Source organism: Phyllobates terribilis, unplaced genomic scaffold, assembly GCF_046119375.1.
Source record: "Phyllobates terribilis strain yellow unplaced genomic scaffold, ASM4611937v1 Scaffold_7__3_contigs__length_470593459, whole genome shotgun sequence".
In the NCBI taxonomy this organism is placed as follows: domain Eukaryota; kingdom Metazoa; phylum Chordata; class Amphibia; order Anura; family Dendrobatidae; genus Phyllobates; species Phyllobates terribilis.
In genome coordinates, this window is record NW_027362767.1 from 243,117,089 (window position 1) to 243,139,086 (window position 21,998).

The 21,998-nt window shown below is 47.1% G+C and overlaps 1 protein-coding gene across 4 annotated transcripts in view; it reads right to left on the reverse strand.

The window, feature by feature from the left end:
- Positions 1 to 4,096: 4,096 nt before the first annotated feature.
- The window catches only part of FPGS (folylpolyglutamate synthase), a 104,003-nt gene continuing 86,101 nt past the window's right edge, over positions 4,097 to 21,998 (reverse strand). For all 4 annotated transcript variants that reach the window (XM_073640024.1, XM_073640023.1, XM_073640022.1 and 1 more), the window contains exons 3-15: positions 21,864 to 21,917; positions 20,518 to 20,582; positions 19,992 to 20,106; positions 17,993 to 18,070; positions 17,842 to 17,903; positions 17,608 to 17,710; positions 17,188 to 17,265; positions 16,939 to 17,086; positions 16,649 to 16,747; positions 15,465 to 15,615; positions 15,211 to 15,286; positions 5,835 to 5,901; positions 4,097 to 4,840 (exon numbers count right to left, since the gene is read on the reverse strand). In XM_073640024.1, coding sequence (XP_073496125.1) covers positions 4,416 to 4,840; positions 5,835 to 5,901; positions 15,211 to 15,286; positions 15,465 to 15,615; positions 16,649 to 16,747; positions 16,939 to 17,086; positions 17,188 to 17,265; positions 17,608 to 17,710; positions 17,842 to 17,903; positions 17,993 to 18,070; positions 19,992 to 20,106; positions 20,518 to 20,582; positions 21,864 to 21,917 — 1,521 coding nt within the window. In that variant the 3' untranslated portion in view covers positions 4,097 to 4,415. The remainder of the gene's footprint in view (positions 4,841 to 5,834; positions 5,902 to 15,210; positions 15,287 to 15,464; positions 15,616 to 16,648; positions 16,748 to 16,938; positions 17,087 to 17,187; positions 17,266 to 17,607; positions 17,711 to 17,841; positions 17,904 to 17,992; positions 18,071 to 19,991; positions 20,107 to 20,517; positions 20,583 to 21,863; positions 21,918 to 21,998) is intronic.

The following is a 21,998-nucleotide window of genomic DNA, read 5'->3' on the forward strand; positions in this document are numbered from 1 at the left end:
GCAGACCACAGACAGGTAGAAGAGTTACTGGAAGCTGCAGGCGGACCAGAGCCATCCGGGAGTTACTGGAAGCCGTAAGCAGATTGAAGACATCCCATCTCTGGTCTGCCTGCAGCTTCCAGTTAGTCTGCTACCTGTCTGCGGTCTCCAGGATGTCTTCAATCTAACTGGAAGCTGCAGGCAGACCAGAGACATCCGGGAGACCGCAGACAGGTAGAAGAGTTACTGAAAGCTGCAGGCAGACCAGACACATCTAGGAGACCGCAGACAGGTAGCAGAGTTACTGGAAGCCATAAGCAGATCGAAGACATACCGGAGACCACAGACAGGTAGCAGACTTACTGGAAGCTTCAGGCAGACCAGAGACATCCAGGAGATTGCAGACAGGTAGCAGAGTTACTGGAAGCCATAAGCAGATTGAAGACATCCCAGAGATATCCAGGTAGCAGAGTTCAGTCCAGACCACAGATGGGTAGCTGGAAACCGTAGAAAGGCAGATGTCCAGGAGACCACAGACAGGTTGCTGGAAACCATAGACAGGCAGGAGTCCAGACCACAGATAGGTAGCTGGGATGCTGGAAACTGTAGGCAGGCAGACGTCCAGGAGACCACGGATAGGCTGCGGGGGACGCTGGAAACTGCAGACAGGAGACATCCTGTACACCGCAGCCAGCAGAGGAGGTCAAGGGGTACCAACAAACTCAAGAGTCTTAGTACCACCGAAAGCTTCATACCAAGATCCAGGTGTGTGTCTTGGTTAGCCTTATATAGGCCCATATAGATAGCCCTTGGGAGCACGCTGGGCCATCTGCAAAGCCCGACATGGAGCACAACAGAGTTCAGCGGACTGAGGTGTGGAAAGCAAAGCATGGATCCATTGAACTAGTGGAAGACTAATATTATACCCATCTATAAGAACACATTCAAAGATGAAGCCCGACAACTACAGAAGAGTGAGTTTAACTGTTAGAAAATTAGTTAGTTAAACGTTTTCTCCAGTTTCAGAAAATCCCTTTCACTCAAAAAAAAAAAAAAAAAAAAAAAATTGTAGCTAAGAGAAAAGAAAAAAACTTTACACACCTTCCCCAGGTCCAGCGCTGAGTCTTTGCCGATGCTCCCACTGTCTGACATTGTCTGCAGCACTGGCATCACGTGGTCAGCGCTACTGCCAGTCAGCTCAATGGCTCGGAGCAGCTCATGTGACAACTTGTGCATAGCCACTGAGCCCACTGATTAATTGCAGCGCTATCGACGCAACGTCGGCTCTGCAGACAATTATTTATTTTTACTCACTTATATAGCGCAATTAATTCCACAACATTTAACCGACACCGGGAGCAGCGGCAGAGACTCCGCGCCAGACCTGGGAGGACAGGTTAAGCGCATTAAAAAACAAAAACACAACTTACAGCTGCAAACAAGGGTTTTCCAAAATCATAAAACCCATTTAAAAAGACATGATATTGGACTGTATGTATACCTCATTATATAGTCACCATCAAGCAACATCATTTTATGAAATGAAAGGAACGTGTTTTTTTTAAAGAAACAGTAAGCAGCAATCACCAGTACATGTAACATACTTGGACGGTTCTACAGCACTTTATACCATCCCTCGCATGCAATTATTGCACTAGTTAAAGGTCTATTGGATTAAAGGGGTGCGAGTAAACAGATAGCGGCTTACACAACTCGGTCACAAGATAATTATTTCCTCTCTGGACTGCAGGTGGCAAATTCTTTTCCATTGATCAAATTGCTGATGCTGTGACACCAGTAAAACATATTACAGGCAGAAAGAACCCCGCTGTTGTTGGTTTAGACATTTTACAAAAATATAGCAGCAATTCCAACACCTATATTACAGTTATGTCTTTTCCCAGAATATCGTCCATGTGAAGGTGTAGATTTTAGATAAGGACCGGATCCTGGCTGGAGGAGGAAACATTTCCTAAAAGAAAGACGACGACAGGATTGTGCAATCAAGCCCTTAACAGGTTTTTCCCACCTTCTATCTTCAGGAGCACACCGCTACCACCCTGCCTCCCAGCTCCTTACTTGCAGGGGAGCTTAAAAGTTCAAGCCAGCAGCACATCCATGCTTCTGGTCCGAACTGTGCGTCTCAGATGCTGCCAACAGAGGAGGTTTTGCTCCTCCAGCATCAGAGGAGCGCAGGGGCACTGACCTCAGAGGAGCGCAGGGGCACTGACCTCAGAGGAGCGCAGGGGCACTGACCTCAGAGGAGCGCAGGGGCACTGACCTCAGAGGAGCGCAGGGGCACTGACCTCAGAGGAGCGCAGGGGCACTGACCTCAGAGGAGCGCAGGGGCACTGACCTCAGAGGAGCGCAGGGGCACTGACCTCAGAGGAGCGCAGGGGCACTGACCTCAGAGGAGCGCAGGGGCACTGACCTCAGAGGAGCGCAGGGGCACTGACCTCAGAGGAGCGCAGGGGCACTGACCTCAGAGGAGCGCAGGGGCACTGACCTCAGAGGAGCGCAGGGGCACTGACCTCAGAGGAGCGCAGGGGCACTGACCTCAGAGGAGCGCAGGGGCACTGACCTCAGAGGAGCGCAGGGGCACTGACCTCAGAGGAGCGCAGGGGCACTGACCTCAGAGGAGCGCAGGGGCACTGACCTCAGAGGAGCGCAGGGGCACTGACCTCAGAGGAGCGCAGGGGCACTGACCTCAGAGGAGCGCAGGGGCACTGACCTCAGAGGAGCGCTTGCAAGCTGTATATAAAAGGAGATTGCAGATGCAATCCTTGCCTGGGAAAGCAGCCACCTCTGATAGACTGCTGCAGTGGCTGGTAACCAATGACCAACACAGTATTTTTAAAAAGGAGAATTTATTTATTTATTTATTTTTTTTACAAACACTTTACAATATTATCCATTACATATAGTGAGAAAAGCTCTTTAAAAAGGAGGATGTTAGGTTATTACTATTGGGTCACATTTGATGCAAATTCCCCTTTTAGAATTAGGGGTAGATGCATTAAAAGTCATGCCTTGTGTGTTTAAAGAACAGTCACAAAAAAAAAAAAAAAAAGTTTCTCTACTCTCTCCCAAAAAAATTAAAAAAAAAAAAAAAAAAAGGCACCAATTTGGTCGGCAAGTGGTATTTGGTACAGCAGGTTATCACTTGTCAAGTGAATAGAGCTGGTTTTCAATACCAGACACTGCCCATAGACAAAACTGGTTGGTTTTGGACAAACCACCTAATTTTACACCTTCATAAAATTGGCCTGGTATAGCTAAAGATTTACGGTTTGTTCAGTTTTTTTTTTGTTTTTTTTTGCCCGTTTGAGGGTAACCCAAAAAAAAATACTGCACTTTACAGTGTCAGCAAAATATATCTCATGCACACACTGCTTATTTTTTCCTGTAGCATGTCAATTGTTTCAGCATTTTTCACCCAAATGAATGGGGAAAAAAAACTTAAATAAAAAATGAGTTTTTCATATTTTTGGTGCAGAAAAATACTCCACAAAATACACATGGTGTACTCATAGCTTTGGAGTAGAGGCTTCTGCCCCAAATAGCATCCAAGGAACGCTCTCCCCCCAGCGTCATCGCTGACTTACTCCAGTGTCTTACTTAGATCAAGACTCCTATATAGGATAGAGGATTGATCAAAATCTGGAAACGGGTGGACCATTATCCATCATTGAATCCCCCACAGCTCCAGCGATCCCCTGAAGGTCCTGCAGAGATGATGTAACATCAGTCATACATGAGACCGCTGCAGCCATTCACTGGACTCAGTCGTAACATTTGCATATGGCACATGACCGCTGAAATCAGTGATTGGCTGCAGCAGTCACAAGAATGATGGACATGCAAAGACTAACAGAGTGAAGGGGGAATCGAATACACGAGTAAAAGTTATTCTATTTTGTTAACACGCTTTCTAAGGCAGGTTTTTTTTCCCAAAGCCAAGTGTAAGCCCTAAATTCTGTATTTTTTATCCAGTCTGTGACTATAAACTTTATATTACATACGATGTGCGACCATTCATTTCCTTTATCAGTTCATTCATAACTGTCCCCTATTGCATGAGCGCCACTTGCTGGTGAAATGAAGAATGACACCAGAAAAGGAGAAACAACAAGCAATGTTAATAAATATATTCTGCAAGAAAAAAAATTACATTTTAACCGAATATCTTCCACCTATGTACAGAGAAGGTGTCAGTATTACTATCATTTTTAATTACTTGGGACATATGTAAAATAGCAGCCCTTTTTTTTGTAAGAGGTGGTCCAGTGGCAGATGGTTGAGGCTAATGATAGGAGCATGGTGTGAAATAACATTTTTATAGATTTAAAAAAAAAATGCAAATCCCATGTCAGGAAGCATGAGCGTCCACTGTTCAAGTAAATCGTAAGTGATACCAGACAAATAAACCGTGTCCATCATTCAGTAAGAGACTGGTCGATCAGTTTCAGAGCTCCTCCGACCAGATGTAGGCTCCCGGTGATGAGAATCTGGATTTGAGCAGCTTCCCGCAGCAGTACTGAGCCAGAACTGGCGACAGGATGGTGATGGAGAAGATTAGTGTGCGGGCTAGGAAAGTCAGGGTCCCTACCCTGGGTGGCCCACTGGAGCGCATGAGAGATGCAAGGGAACACCAGAGAGTTACAGTTTAAGAGACGCTCTGAAGAAGGGGCGAGGAGCAGAGGCGCACCGCGTGGGCTGTCCTTAATCAGAGAATCAACCGGCATGGAGGAGCTCCAGGGGTCGGAACAACTTCTCTCCTCCATGAGAAGGTTCCACTTCTTCTGGTTCTCCAAACATCTGGTGAGGACGTTCTCTAGGGTGACATTGTAATTCCGCTGATCTGAAAATGCAAAAAGGTTCAGAAGAGTACATCCCAATATCAACTGATTATCCATACATTATCCCTTAGGGCCACAGGCAGATGACACCTTCCAGGCACTGTGAATCTAGAACGTTTCCTCCAACCCTGGAGACCAGCAGATCAGGATGCTGGCAAGAGTGCAAGATTATTTCTACAGGGAGACAGGATCGGTTGATTATCTTGTCTCTCCTGAAAGAAGGACGGGGCAGCTTTAAATTTCACCACCCGATCCTCTTTCCTTCCACCCCAGGAGATAGGAGAGGGGAATAAGATGCCTCTGACGGGGGCCTAATTATAACCATTATATGGGATGTAGAGACGCCGCGGTGGAGGCCTCGCTATGCTCCGCTCTGCACAGACGAGATCAGCACGTGCATGATTTTGGCAGCGGTACGTCGTACATAACACAGGAATGTCCGCACTTTCTGCCAAGTGTCTGATTTACTTCCTAACGTTGGATTAGACATTGTTTAGCAGCGCAGATTACAAAGCACACACAGATCAGGGGGGAAAGCACAAGGAATGTCTGGTAAATAATTTTGTGGCGGTAAACAGACATTAAAAGGCACAACAACTCTTCAGGATTTTTTTTTCACCTCCCCTTTGGTCCTAAAGACACTCATTAGCGCCAGGGCACAGGCTGATTTATATACTTACGCTCTCATTATGGAGGAAATATTCAAGCTGCACAAGTCATTTATTGGACTAGTATCATGGAGCTTGACAGGTGACTCTGCCCTACCAGAAGAGATGGATGTGATGCTTTCCATATAGAAGGGTCCTATTTGCTTCCCAGCAGATTGGGGGTTGTTATACTCCCATAGGTGTCATTAGTGCATCATCTCCGGTATATTGGATCTGTAATGCTGGGTCCCAATGATCACAGATTGTGCAGCCACTGCCCCAGATTTACCAAAATGGGATCTAAATTCCATGGAAAGTTACTACCATGAGTAACACATGAAATGCTTACCTGCCATGCCCACACCGGACACCTCACTGATGTTGGGACAGAAAACAGCATAGTCAAAATGGCAGGGCTGAAAAACAGAAAGAAAGAAAATGCTAAGCACTGAACTGGCCCTGTACAAGTGCTTCTCATTAAATTAGAATATCATCAAAATGTTAATTTATTTCAGTTCTTCAATACAAAAAGTGTAACTCATATTATATAGAGTCATTACAGACAGAGGGATCTATTTCAAGTGTTTATTTCTGTTAATGTTGATGATTATGGCTTACAGCCAATGAAAACACAAAAGTCATTATCTCAGTAAATTAGAATACTTTATAACAGCTTGAAAAATAATTTTAAAATCCGAAATGTTGTCCTACTGAAATGTATGTTCAGTAAATGCCCTCAATACTTGGTCGGGGCTCCTTGTGCATCAATTACTGCATCAATGCGGCAATGTTGCATGGAGGCGATCAGCCTGTGGCACTGCTGAGGTGTTATGGAAGCCCAGGTTTGATAGCAGCCTTCAGCTCGTCTGCATTGTTGGGTCTGGGGTCTCTCATCTTCCTCTTGACAATATCCCATAGATTCTCTATAATAGATCCTCTATGGGGTTAAGGTCAGGCGAGTTTGCTGCCAATTAAGCACAGTGATACTGTTGTGTGTAAATCAGGTATTGGTACTTTTGGCAGTGTGAACAGGGGCCAAGTCCTGCTGGACAATGACATTTCCATCTCCAAAAAGCTTGTCAGCAGAGGGGAAGCATGAAGTGCTCTAAAATGTCCTGGTAGACGGCTGCGCTGACTTTGGTCTTGATTAGGGTTGAGCGAGTATGTTCTGTCCGAGTATTTACAGCTGCTCGGTGATATGGTTGAATCGCTCCCGTGTGCATGATTTGCGACAGTTTGACAGTTTTATTACATGAGGAATGTGTAAGAAATAGACATTCCTCTCATGTAATAAAACTGTCAAAACAGTCGCAAATCATGCACACGGGAGCGATTCAACCATATCACCGAGCAGCTATAAATACTCAGAGCTCGGCCCGAGCATACTCGCCGAAAGGGTTAATAGAACATACTCGCTCAACACTAGTCTTGATAAAACACAGTGGATCTACACCAGCAGATGACATGGCTCCCCAAACCATCACTGATTGACCTCAAGCAGCTTGGATTGTGGCCTCTCCACTCTACCTGCAGACTCTGGGACCTTGTGGAGTGTGTCAATGACTGCCTTCTGGACATCTGTCAAGTCAGCAGCGTTGCGGGTCCGGGTGGTGGAACCTCTGTGCTACGGTGCAAGGAGGGACCAGAGGGGCGTGATTAAGTGCCTACTCGGCCTGACCAAGGTCGCACGGCGGCTCAATAGACTAAGTGAAACAGGGAGGGACTGAGCAGGGGGACCAGGTGCCACTCTGGGACCGACCTTGTGTGAGATAAGGCGACTCTCACGGGTCAGATGGCAGGCACTGACCGATACTGCGGATGAGCACGGAAGGAAGGCTGACGGGTGGTCCGGGTAGATAAGCAGGCTGGTTCGGCAGATAGCCAGATGGGTACTCCGGGTAGGCGATCTGGCGGGCACGACAAGTAACAGGTAGGTGCTCCAGGTAGGCTGGCTGGTGGGCACAACAGGTAACAGACAGGTGCTTCCAGGTAAGCAGGCTGGAGGGCAGAACTATAGACAGGCTGGTGGGCTGGACTGTAGACAGACTGGCGAGTAGAACTGACAGGCAGCGGGGCCTGAGGGCTGAAGCAAGTGTTAGCACACAGAACAACCTTGCACAGGCACCTCCATTTTGGAGGAGGATCCTTATCCATGGGCAGTCCTCCGGCCATTGGCCGGGGACTCTATAGGACGGCGCATGCGGCCCCTTTAAGAGGGAGGGAGCGCGCGCGCCCTAAGCAGAGCCCGGAAAGCTGCGCGCCACAGCAGCAGGGGAGCGGGAGGACGCTGGACCTGGACCGCGGCGGTGAGGGGGGGAACGGCGTCTCTGCCTTGCAGGAGGCAGAGACGCCGATACTACAGTACCCCCCCCCCCCACACACACACACACACACTTTACGCCCCCTCTTCTTAAGGCCCGCAAGAAACTTTTAAAGAAGATGAGGGGCATGAATGTTCTCTCTGGGTTCCCAAGACCTCTCCTCGGTGCCAAACCCCTTCCGATCCGCAAGAAAGAAAGTCTTTCCTCTTACCTTCTTGGTGGCCAAAATGTTTTCAACCTCAAAATACGTCCTCAGAGACTGGAGCTGAAGCGGTACCTGGATCGTCAGAGAAAGAATTAAGGACAACAGGTTTGAGGAGGGATACATGAAAGGAATTGGGAATCCGTAAGGTGACCGGGAGTTTCAGCTTGTAAGCCACGGAATTGATTTGGTTAAGAACCTCGAACGGACAGATGAACCGCAGACCCAACTTATAGGAAGGAATCTTGAGACGAACATATTTGGAGGAAAGCCAGACCTAGTTTCCCGGACGGAATTGAGGCGGATCCAGACGTCTCTTAGCATGTTTTTTCATCAGGTCGGAGGACTGAAGAAGTGCAGATCTAGTGTCTTTCCAAATAGCTGAAAATTCGCTGACCAGAGACTCCGAGGCAGGAGTGTCCACAGAAGAGGAGACAGGAAATGGAATCCGGGGGTGTTGACCGTAGACCACGAAGAACGGGGATTTAGAAGACTCGCTTTCATGGTTATTATAGGAGAACTCGGCCCAGGGCAGGAGCTCAACCCAATCGTTATGGTAAGCCTTGACAAAGTGCCAAAGAAAGCTGGTAAGGACCTGGTTGATACGTTTCACTTGACCATTGGATTGAGGATGATAAGCAGAGGAGAAATCCAAGGAGACATCCAGCAGCTTACACGTAGCTCTCCAGAAGCGCAAATTGAACTGAACCCTGAGATCAGACACAATGTGGAGGGGTAGGCCGTGGAGACGAAAAATGTGATGGTTGAAGTCCTTAGCCAGCACCGATGCAGACGGGAGACCAGGCAGAGGGATGGAGTGGGCCATTTTAGAAAAGTGGTCAGCGACCACCCAAATGACAGTACAACCGGCAGAAATAGGGAGATCCGTAATGAAGTCCATTGCAATGTGTTGCCACGGAGCAGAAGGTACGGGAAGAGGAAGACAGCCGGATGGAAGGTGCCTGGGAACCTTGTTACGGACAGAGGATGAACAAGTCGCGACAAAGTCCGCAACATCCTTGCGTAGGAAAGGCCACCAGTAACGTTGGGCAACGAGCAGAAACGTCTTCCTCTAGCCAGCAGGACCGGCTAGTTTGGATGAATGGCCCCAGAGTAGAACCTTCTTACGATCCGAAACCGCTACAAAAGGTCTTACCGGGTGGATGATGAGACAGGTCAAACGGAGCCACAGTCATTACTTAGGAGGAGTCAATGATATGTACAGTCTCCTCCTCTTGGTCGGCAGACAGGAATGAGCGAGAAAGAGCGTCAGCTTTAATGTTCTTGTCTGCTGGGTGGTAATGCAGAGTGAAGCAGAATCGGGCAAAGAATAGAAACCACCTGGCCTGACGCGGATTTAATCTTTGGGAGTTCTGCAAATAAGCCAGGTTTTTGTGGTCAGTGTAGATGACCACCGGGTGCAGAGCCCCCTCCAGCAAGTAGCGCCACTCCTCCAGCGCTAATTTGATGGCCAGCAGCTCACGATCTCCTATGGAGTAGTTGCGCTCGGACAAGGAGAAGAGTTTGGAGAAGAAGCCGCAGGTAACCATTCTCCCGGACGAGGATTTCCGGGTGAGCACCGCTCCGGCGGAGGAAGCATCGACCTGCAGGAAGAACTGCCTATTGCAATCTGGACGGTGTAGCACAGGGGCGGAAGAGAAGGCTTGTTTCAGGGAGATGAAGGCCTCCTCCGCTTCGGAAGTCCATTCCCTGGGATTTGCTCCTTTATGGGTGAGCGCGGAGATGGGAGCAGTCCTGCAGGAGAAATGAGAAATGAAGAGGCGGCAGTAATTTGCGAAGCCCAGGAATCGCTGAATCGCCTTCAACCCCTCCAATCGGGGCCACTTTAAGACGGCAGAGACCTTTTCGGGATCCATCCGCAGACCAGTCTCGGAGATAATATAGCCCAGGAACGGTAGAGAGGTCTGCTCAAAGAGGCATTTCTCGAACTTAGCGTATAGGCGATTCTGCCGGAGCCTTAGCAAAACCTGAGGAACGTCCCTCCGGTGTGAGGGTAGATCCGGAGAGAAGACGCAAGATATCGTCCAGGTACACCATCACGCAAGAATACAGGAGATCACGGAAGATGTCGTTAAACAGCTCCTGGAAGACGGCTGGAGCATTACAGAGACCAAAGGGCATTACGTGGTATTCGTAGTGACCGTCCCGGGGTGTTGAATGCCGTCTTCCACTCGTCTCCCTGGCGGACCCGGACCAAATTATACGCCCCACGAAGATCGAGCTTGGTGAAGATCTTTGCGCCTTTGAGGCGGTCAAACAGCTCCGAGATGAGAGGCAGGGGGTACTTATTTTTGATGGTAATCTGGTTAAGACCCCTGTAATCGATACAGGGACATAGAGAGCCGTCTTTCTTCTTGACGAAGAAGAATCCTGCTCCAGCCGGAGCGGTGAATTTCTGGATAAATCCCCTAGCAAGATTCTCCTCTATATACTCAGACATGGCCCGGGTCTCAGCCGGAGACAAGGGGTAGATACACCAGCAGGGAGGAGAAGCACCAGGGACCAGGTCGATGGGGCAATCAAATGGCCTATGAGGTGGTAGTGTCTCTGCTTCCTTTTTGTCGAAGACGTCCGCATAGGACCAGTAGGGTGCCGGCAGACCAGGTAGATTAGCCGGAGTAGACGGGGGTCGAGCAGGACGAACCGGAACCAGACAGGACTCATGGCATTCCTGACCCCAAAAGGAGCATTTCACCAGATCTCCAATTCAGGTCGGACTCATGTCTTTGTAACCAGGGTAGACCAAGCAAGAGGGGGTGAGAGAGAGACTGGACAACACAAGAAAGGAGATCTTCTCCGAGTGCAGCATTCCCACCTGAAGGGTTACAGGCTCTGTGACGAGCAAGATGGTCTCCGGAAGAAGCCTCCCACCCACGGAGGCAACCGCCAACGGTTCAGCCAGACGTACAGTAGGAATCTGATACCGCTCCACAACAGCCTGTTGAAGGAGATTCCCAGCGGCTCCAGAATCCAGATGGGCAATCTCGAAGAAGCGGGTCTCACCACTGGAAATAGAAACAGACAGAGTCAAGGATGGAGAGGATTTAGTCTTGTCTAAGACGACCTCTCCGAGCGGTCCTAGACACTGGAGTTTCCCGGCTTCACCGGGCAGGAACGGATCAGATGCTCTTTACTGCCACAGTAGAAGCAACTCCCCTCGGCTTGGCGCGTCTCCTGGCCAGACTTGCCCATCTTGGTTTGGTCAGTTTAATGGGTTCAGGCGAGCATGCCTGGGGAATTGCTGGTTGCGAGGCTGGCTTTTGGAATACAGGAGCGAGACGCGGAAATCTTCTCTGCCGGGTAGTCTCTTTGGCACGTTCCAGAAAACAGATGTCAATCCGGGTAGCTAATGACACCAGGTCATCCAGGGTGGAAGGGATGTCACGACCGGCTAGCTCATCCTTGATCCGACCGGAAAGACTCTCCCAGTAAGTAGCTGGACACCAGGGCCTCGTTGTTCCAGGCAAGCTCAGATGCGAGAGTTCGGAAATGTATGGCATACTGGCCCAAGGAGAGACTCCCTTGGCGGAGACAGAGAAGTGGAGGCAGTAGAAGATTTTCGTCCGGGCTCATTGAAGACCTTCCCGAAGGCAGCGAGGAAAGCCAGAAGATCGGATACCAGGGGATCCCCTCTTTCCCACAGAGGGTTTAACCATGCCAATGCCTCCCCGGTGAGGTGAGACATGATGAGCGCCACCTTGGCCCAGTCGGAGGGAAACGGATGTGCCAGGAGTTCAAAGTGCAGCGTGCACTGATTTAGGAAGCCCCGACATAAGACGGGGTCACCACCAAAACGTGGAGGCGCAGAGAGCCGGGGTCCAGAGCCAGGTGCCATAGTGCCAGTAGGTTGAGGTGTCGCCAGACCGAGTGCCGCTCGGCTAGAGAGACGGACACAGATGGGGTGGACAGTGTGTCCAGGCGAGAGTTGACAGACCGCAGATAGGACAGAATAGTCTCCTGTTGGGATCTCTGACGCGAGACCTCCTGGTACAGGTCAGAGAGTGAAGGAGCCTGGGGGCCACCGGGTTCCATGGCCTGTGCAAACTGTTATGGGTCCTGGTGGTAGAACCTCTGCGCTTCGGTGCAAGGAGGGACCAGAGGGGCGTAACTAAGTGCCTACTCGGTCTGACCAAGGTCACAAGGTGGCTCAATCGACTCAGTGAACCAGGGAGGGACCGAGAAGGGGGACCAGGTGCCACTCTGTGACCGACCTTCTGTGAGAGCAGGTGACTCCCATGGGTCAGATGGCAGGAACTGACCGGTACAGCGGATGAGCACGGCAGATAGCCATACGGGTGCTCCGGGTAGGCGAGCTGGCGGGCACTACAGGTAACAGACAGGTGCTTCCAAGTAAGCAGGCTGGCGGGCACAGCAGGTAACTGGCAGGTGTTTCCAGGTAAGCAGGCTGGAGGGCTGGACTGTAGACAGACTGGCAAGCAGGACTGACAGGCAGCGGGGCCTGAGGGCTGAAGCAAGTGTTAGCACACAGAACAACAACCTTGCACAGGCACCGCCATTTTGGAGGAGGTGCCTTATATAGGGGCAGTCCTCTGGCCATTGGCCAGGGACTCTATAGGACGGCGCGCACGGCCCCTTTAAGAGGGAGGGAGGGAGGGAGCACGCGTGCCCTAAGCACAGAGCCCGGGAAGCTGCGCGCGGCACGCGCCACAGCAGCAGGAGGACGCCGGACCTGGACTGCGGCAGTGCCATAACTATATGCACTTAGGCTAGGTTCACAGGGGTATATCAGTGAAAACAAGTTATCACCCATCCACAGATGAAGTGATTACTTAACAATCGATGGGGTGGTGAGGGGGTTGGGACGCGCCCACATTAAACAAAGAAGGATGGGGTGCCCAACACCGAGTAATGATGGGGGGGGGGGGGTGCCCACATTGATCGGCAGAACGGGGCACTTTTATCCCATTAAGAATGGATCAGCAGTGCACGCGTTCAACCTTTGCTCCAGTTATTACAAATGCGGCTTCTGAGGTCTGCGTTCAGCTTTTTCCAGAAGCCCAGAAGAGAATGAACGGAGAGTGTGCGAGCACGTGCACTGTCACTCCATGCTAAAGGGGATAAAAAAGGAACGTTCTGCCGACTGGTGCAGGTCCCGGCGGTCAGACACCTTCCAAACATGAAGCCCCCACCCAGTCTGTCGACAGGTAATAAAAGGGTTTATTTGGTAAAAAGTGAACACGTCATTAAGGAAATCTCCTAGAAGGCACGTTAATGGTGTCTATAGGGTTACATTAGCCTGACGGAGGCCAAGTGTCTGACCTTTGGATATCAGTCAAACTGAAACATCAGCATTCTGCAACAATGAAGTATGAAAGTAGAATACTTTTTTCCCCCTCAGAATCTTGAGTATTTGAAAAATGTATTTTATTATAGGCAATAGTTGGCAGATGTCACCATTGGGCACATGTCATAGCCTCAACTTAACATACAGTGGGTACGGAAAGTATTCAGACCCCTTTAAATTTTTCACTCTGTTTCATTGCAGCCATTTGGTAAATTCTAAAAAGTTCATTTTTTTCCCTCATTCAAGTACACTCTGCACCCCATCTTGACTGATAAAAACAGAAAATATAGACATTTTTTGCAAATTTATTAAAAAAGAAAAACTGAAATATCACATGGTCATAAGTATTTGCTCAGACACTCATATTGAAGTCACATGCTGTCCATTTCCTTGTGATCCTCCTTGAGATGGTTCTACTCCTTCATTGGAGTCCAGCTGTGTTTAATTAAACTGATAGGACTTGATTTGGAAAGGCACACACCTGTCTATATAAGACCTCACAGCTCACAGTGCATGTCAGACCAAATGAGAAACTGCCCAAGGAGCTCAGAGACAGAATTGTTGCAAGGCACAGATCTGGCCAAGGTTACAAGGTTCCTAAGAGCACAGTGGCCTCCATAATCCTTAAAATGGAAGAAGTTTGGGACCAGCAGAAGTCTTCCTAGACCTGGCCATCCAGCCAAACTGAGCAATCTTGGGAGAAGAGCCTTGGTGAGAGAGGTAAAGAAGAACCCCAAGATCACTGTGGCTGAGCTCCAGAGATGCAGTAGGGAGATTGGAGAAAGTTCCACAAAGTCAACCATCACTGCAGCCCTCCACCAGTCGGGCCTTTATGGCAGAGTGACCCGACGGAAGCCTCTCCAGTGCAAGACATATGAAAGCCCACACAGTTTACTCAAAATCACATGAAGGACTCCCAGACTATGAGAAATAAGATTATCTGGTCTGATGAGACAAAGATAGAATTATCCCCAAAAAGTTCTAAGTGGTATGTGTGGAGAAAACCAGGCACTGCTCATCACCTGCCCAATATAATCTCAACAGTGAAACATGGTGGTGGCAGCATCATGCTATGGGGGTGTTTTTCAGCTGCAGGGACAGGATGACTGGTTGCAATTGAAGGAAACATGAATGCGGCCAAGTACAGAGATATCCTGGATGAAAACCTCTTCCAGAGTGCTCTGGACCTCAGACTTGGCCGAAGGTTCACCTTCCAACAAGACACTGACCCTAAGCACACAGCTAAAATAACAAAGGAGTGGCTTCAGAACAACTCTGTGACCATACATGACAGGCCCAGCCAGAGCCCTGACCTAAACCCAATTGAGCATCTCTGGAGAGACCTGAAAATGGCTGTCCACCAACGTTCACCATCCAACCTGATGGAACTGGAGAGGATCTGCAAGGAAGAATGGCAGAGGATCCCCAAATCCAGCTGTGAAATACTTGTTGCATCATTCCCAAGAAGACTCATGGCTGTACTAGCTCAAAAGGTGCTTCTACTCAATACTGAGCAAAGGGTCTGAATACTTATGACCATGTGATATTTCAGTTTGTTTTTTTAATAAATTTTCAAAAATTTCTACATTTCTGTTTTTTTCAGTCAAGATGGGGTGCAGAGTGTACTTTAGTGAGGAAAAAAAAAATTAACTTTTTTCAGAATTTACCAAATGGCTGCAACGAAACAAAGAGTGAAAAATTTAAAGGGGTCTGAATACTTTCCGTTCCCACTGTATATATTGAGAACTATGGAGGGCATTAATGTAATGTGAACGTGGCCCTTGCCCCACTACCATTCGATCAGGAGTCAGACTGATTCTGGCAGTGATAATATACGTGGATAAGACTCCACAAATAATTGCATATCCTCACTCACCTGCAATAATTTTAACAGAGCAGCAGTGTCCCTGTCCCCTGTGGCATTAAACACTAGCACCCGCACCACAGAACCTCTGCAAAAAAAATAAATAATAATCCACTGTATAATACACCGAACCGACAGCAAGTCACAGACAGAGTCCTACACATTTATCAACTTGCAGAAACTTCTATGTAGCATTCATCCTGAATATCATCAGACTACAGAGCGATGAGTGAGAATTATACTAATTTACCAAGAAACAGGCTTACCCTCCAGCTTTTTCTTCGTTGAGCGCCACCTCCTGGAACCATCGGACACAAGCCTTCACACTGCTGCTGGTATGCGCACCATCAATATAATAGGATATGGGCCCACGCTGTAATACCTGTGTACGACCCAGCCACAACGTGTGCTGTAATCCTAAAAGAAACATATTGGTAAAAAAGCAACAGGTGCGTAAACCATCTGTGCCAAAATAAAAAGGTATTTCACATGGACCGGATGTGCTGCATATTTTACATCTGCTATGCAGGTGGAAAACCAGCAATTTATAAGAAGCAAAGTGGATTAGATTGTACCATATCTGGTGCTCTGTATATAAAAAAAAAAATAATTCTATCTGCAAAAGGAAATGGTCTTGCTGCAAGGATTTTAATATCAGTAGCATGTCAATTGATGCTGCAGATTTTACCCTTTACAACATATGGTGTAATCCAAAGCAAACCTGGATTTTATTGAGGATTTTGATGCAGATTCACAGCAAAAATCAGCAGCGAATTTTTGTATGAGCAAGTATGTTTTTTTTGTGAACAGTAGACCCCATTTGCTACTCGGGCCACCATAACTCCCCACAATATAGTTGATCTGTAGTAATATATTTGCCATAACGTACTTTTTTTTTTTCCGGGATAAGAAATGAATCAGTCTGGAGATGCACGGTAAGGTGTCACATTGCGACATCACACCGATTGATTTCCTATGGTGTCACATAGCGATCTACCGGGACTGCGACAGTTGCAAATGTTTACGAAAGTGTTTGGAGTTTATGATCACTTGTCTCAAGTCGCACGTGACTCACTTGCAATAGACTTCAATGCAATCACATGCGACTTGTTTGCAATTTAGCAAAAATCTCAGCAATAGTTGCACAAACATTTTTGGTCGGGGGACTTGGCGACATGTCGTGTGACAGCAATTCTCAGACATGTAGCTCCAGCCTTAAAGGGAATCTGCACATATGCTTGGTGCACCGGCATGACCAAATATTTAAGTGGGTCTTTCCACATATCTCCACCCTTTCCTGGCTTTATAAAGTCAAAAAGATGTCAATCAGAAAAGAGGGGGAACAGAGATAGATAGAAAAGAAGTAGGTGGAAAGGTGCACTGAGCGCCTGTACAAGGTCTGATCAGTCATTCTGTGCCAACAAACTCTTTAAAAGTTAGCAAATCTTACCTTGTACCATAGGAAGAGAAGGTCGGAAAACCGATGCCAGGGGCAGAGGCCACTTAACTTTAGGAAGTTGCTGGTTTAGATTTTTCATTTGTCCAAAGCCTGTAGGGTGAAAAAAGATAATATAGTTGTTTAAATGTCGAGATCAACTAGACGTCTGTGGCTTGAGATACTCTCACAGCTGATAGGAGTAAAATAAACTTATTTAAAGTAGTTGTCTAATGCATTAATGAGTCCAAAATATTTCTAAGAATCCATGCAGTGGATAAGGTTGGTAATCAAATACACTTTACCTTGACAACCTTGCTGCTGGAGCCACATTTGTGCCAACTGCAGCGCTAGGGAGGCATTACTTCTTTGATGATCTCCAGCCAAACCAAGATGAAGCGAGATGCCATCCTCCTCGTACTCGGCCAAGTCTGGGCACATATACAGCGGGCACTGGGACAACAAAGCAACAAGGAGTTTTTTTAAAAAAAAAAAAAAAAAAGCACACTTCTGGACAGGGAGAGAAAGGAGCTACACAATGGGTATAAGCTTACCCCAATTTCCTGGGCTCGGTTTCTTAGCACATCCAGGGGGCTTGCAGGTTGGGGAACCGTAAATGCTGGAACACCTGGCTGAGAGACAGAATAAATCAGAAGTATGCAAACTTTGGAAACTTAGAAGTGGAGCGTCATAACTTTCATCAATGGTTGGTCTTCAGGGGGTTGAACCCCGAGGGCCCCCAGGTTACCCACGTCTCCACGTGTCGGGTAAAACCGTGAAGGGAATGACCCCATTGTTCAGACATTTATTGCCCATTATTGACTACTTCTAAATAGCATTGCAATGCTTTAGCATTTGTTTTACTAGTTGTAACCATTACAGATGACATCTGCAATATATACAACCTCTTTATGAAAAGTTTTTAAGTTACTATTGGAAATGTAAATGATGCAGATTAACTCCATTCTCCAAACCTTAAATATGCCGCCTTTCTGCCAGGCAATCTTTTCAATAGTGTCCCCCAGGATGGCAGTGTGGTCGATGCCAAGAGAAGAAACCCCACAGACAATGGGCTTCCTGCAGGAATGAGAATTGTTAATATTTCTACAGCAACTTCTACCACTTTCCAGAATGCTAACCACTAGGTGGCAGTATGAATAAAAAGTTATATAAAGATTTTCAACATATAAGCGGCATGAGTTACCCACCTGATGATATTTGTGCAGTCGTAAGCACCACCAATCCCAACTTCTAGCACAGCCAGGTCCACCTGCATCAGAGAGAAGGAAACGGTAAGGGGGTAGCATCAAAAGAGATGTCCTTGAGTCTAAAGACTGAGGGCCTGATAAGACCACAAACCTTCTCCTGCAGAAACACATGGAAGGCCATTATGGTCAAGAATCGGAAGTAAGCCGGCATGGAGCACATGTCATCGCTCTGAGGAAAAAAAGCAGAACAAATTAGAAATAATATAAAAAGCCTGCATCACATTCACAATATAAGTTACATGATCTTATCAAGAGTCTTGTCCCAAATTCTGAGACATCCATCAATCTAATGATTGAGGGGACGTATCAGCAGTACAGCCAGCTATGTGAAGGAGTAGCACAGACTCTACAACAGAAACATGTTAGGATATTTCCATATAAAAAAAAAAAATTAAGGATATCTTATGACTTTTTGATGAGAGCTGATCTCTGGGACTCCCACCTTGCTTGAAAACGTACAAAAAACAGAAATGATTCAGTCTTTTCCAAGTTATCCACATGGCTGTACAAGAATTACACCGCCCAATTAACTTAAATAGGGCTTTGGTGCAGAGCCAGTAGCACAAAAAACGATAAGAGGCCTCCGTGTTATACCATGCTGGGTCACTTCATTTAGGATCGTGGGGGTCCTGGAGACCCCAGCAATATGCAAACACTTTCTAATGGAGTTCCCCCTTTAGTGAACACTTCTGGAAGCTTCTTAGCTTTCCACTCAGGAATCAATAATGAAATAGAAAAAACACACATGCAAGGAGGAAGCAGTCAGCGTTCTTCAATTGCATTTCCGCATGCAAAAGGCATGGATTTATATAGTGTGACCGAGAGAATGTCAAAAAATAAATATATACTTACCCTCCGATGGCCCCCGGTGTCTTGCTTCGCTCGGTCCCTGCTGCCGGCAGCAGTAGAGTGAAGGACCTGCCGACGTCAGCGTCGCGTGACCCGTCACATGACTGACGTCAGCGCAGGTCCTTCATTCCATCGCGAAGTGCCGAGAAGCCAGGAGGACGCAGCGTGGGCCGACAGAAGGTAAGTAAATATTTATTTTTTATTTTATTCTTTTTTTTTACAGCTTTTTTAATAGTACCTCTCATCTACACCCGGGTACCATCCGCACATTAGAACGCGCCAATTACGCAAGTACAGATGCAGTCTTGCGGAATTGGCGCGTTCTAATGCAAGTCAATGGCGGCGAAAACGCAGCACTTACGCAAAATAATTGATAGTGCTGCGTTTTTTTCCGCAATGATAATTGGGGACATGGCAGACCTTCTACCATGCGTTTAAGCGTTTCTGCAGCGTTTTTGCCGCTGCGGAAACGCTTAAAAAACGCATCGTGGGCACACAGCTTAACAGAGGAACGTATTCATGTACAGAAGATTTCCAAATTGTATACAACCTGTGACTTCTTAGCAACCCTTATTCAATTTAGCCTTCTGTCTTGAGTTCATACAGGGACACCGAGAATATTTGTCGAGACCCCACCACAGATCAAACAAAAAAAGGTTTGATGTCCATTTACACTGCACGATTATCGTTCCTAGGAACACTCGCTTCACAATAATCACGCAGTCTAAAAGGACTGCCGATTACCCAACGAACAAGACACTTGTTTGTCTGGTGAAATGTGAAACATGTAGACGGTCTATGATCATTTACATCTTGGGCATTTACAGTGGTCAGACCCCCTCTTATCAGACACATATTATATCATAGCAATGTGCTACCAACGTCTATAGAGGGGGAAGACACTAAGGAAATAAATGACACCCGATGATCTGAAACGCACATGATAAGCGGGACTGAATCATTAAAGATTAGATTAATTGGTCCTCGCTTTAAAATTCCAGATACTGGAATCATCTTCCTTCCATGCAGACCACACGACTGTATAGTTTTCAGCATAGTATGGAAATATCCATATGTTCTCAGCAGAGCAGGAGGATAGCAACTTAATATCTCAAAGGGGAAACATGGGTGTTACAACTTTGTAAATTTATTACACCAAATATAAACTCTTCATATGAAACTATATAAAATCCTGCAAAAATAAAAAACCCACACAGTAATTATCCACTTTAGTGACTGACCTTGGTTTCTTCCAAGCGATTGTACACCTGCCAGAAGTATTTGCTGAATAGCTCCTTGCTGATCGGCTGCCCATTGATCCGAATCCTCTCCCTCACCTGCACCAAATGTGGAGAGCTGGTAGGATGCAAAAGAGAGGAAAAGTTAACAGAGCAAACTTGGTAAAACTTTCATCAGACTCCTAAGATCATCTCAGTGTGTAAATGTAGTTCAAAAGCTAGATGATATTTCATAAAAGAATAACCCTTGTTCTGAACGCTGAGACCTTCATGACACAAAGAATGCTAGAGCTGCTGTGCTGGTGTAGCAGCAGGACAGTTAGCTATGTGAAGGAGTAGCACAGACTCTACAGCAGCAAAACGTTTTGCTCAAAAGCCTTTTCACTTCGGCAAGCATCAGCTCCTGCGTGAGAACAAGCACAGACTTAACACCGCACTGTCCGAGAGCTCGTACAGGAGTTGAGCTTTTGTGAGTAGTCTTATGTCAAGTTTTTTTTAAGTGTTCCTTTAACAAAAGGCACAACCTTACCTGTAGAATCCAGTCTTCAAGCCGCAGTTTCTAAGAATTTGCTCAGTAAAGGCACAAGTGGATCCCTTAAAAAAAAAGATCAAAATGTAAAAAAAACTTACAACAGCTCCCCATGTATAGTGGTAATAAGAGGTTAAACATACAAATAATCTATAGATCCATAATATCTAACATGCACAGTTCTGTCACCTTTATAAATTTACTCTGCCTGCGGCTTTGTGCTTTTATATCGGCAGCAGGGGGATGCGCCATCCCCAATACACACACACGCACACACTTTACTTGATCAGCACTATCAAGACCCCCATGTCTAGTTGTGCAGGGCTGCTGGGGGGTATCCCACGACAAAGCTTTATCCCGCGTACAAGTGATAGGCGATTACAGTAATCGGACCACCACTGCTCATGCATTTCAGCACTCAGATAACACCATCAGTCCCAAAACCATTCAAAGGAGCGCATGTATGACCACTTCAGTTGGTGCAAATCGTTTCATACGTCCCAGTCCATCAGCAACGATGACTTCGCACCAAATAAAAGAGCAGAGGATGCAGTCAGGTATGAAGCAGCTCTTCTGCTCCTGTCCATTTTCATGGCCGATGTACCAGGACTTTTGAATCAATTTGCACTAATTCTAATGACCACTGCTCCATTCAAATGCCACAGGTATAGTGGGCTTTGGATGTCATTCTGGTGATCGCGGTGGTCCCAGCAGTCGGACAAACTCCGTTCATACATTCATTAACTATCCTGTGAGGATAACCACTTTAACACCATCCCGACTGGGAAAGGTTTCCATTTTCTTTGTGCTTTTTGTTTTTACATCCTCTTCTAAGAGCGATAATCTTTTTATCTGTGTACCCACATAGCCAAATGCGGACTTGTTCTCCATACAAGGCAGCTACATGGGGATCCTATATCTTCCCCCTGAATTAAAGAGGTTGGCCACTACTTTTGCATTGATGGACTATCTTTAGTCTGATTGGCAGGGGTGCTGGGTGTCAGACCCCGGCCAATAAGCTGTCATCAGTGTCAGCGGTCGCCAGTTATCACTTGCCGAGCCGGCAATCTTCTGGCAGCGGCCGAGGCTTGGTACTGCACAGCCACCTCCTATACAAGTCAATAGGATACGGATGTGTAGTACCCTGCGGCGGCCACTATCAGAAGACGGCCAGCTCCACAAGTAAGTACTTCTGGCCAGCGGCCGCTGCCACAGATAGCAGCTGATTGGCGGAGGTGCCAGTTGTCGGACCCTGGCCGATCAGACATTGATGACCTATACTAAGTATAGGTCATCAATGTAAAAGTAGTGGACAACCTCTTTAAGAGTCTGTTTCCATCACTCACCTTCCCCTTGGTTCCAGTAACATGAATAATATTCAGCCGATCCAAGTCCTCCACCTGTAAAGAAAAAAAAAAAAAAATTAGACTACACACAGGGTTTCTATTTATGGTAGGACAAAGTTCAGTGAAGAGCTGTGT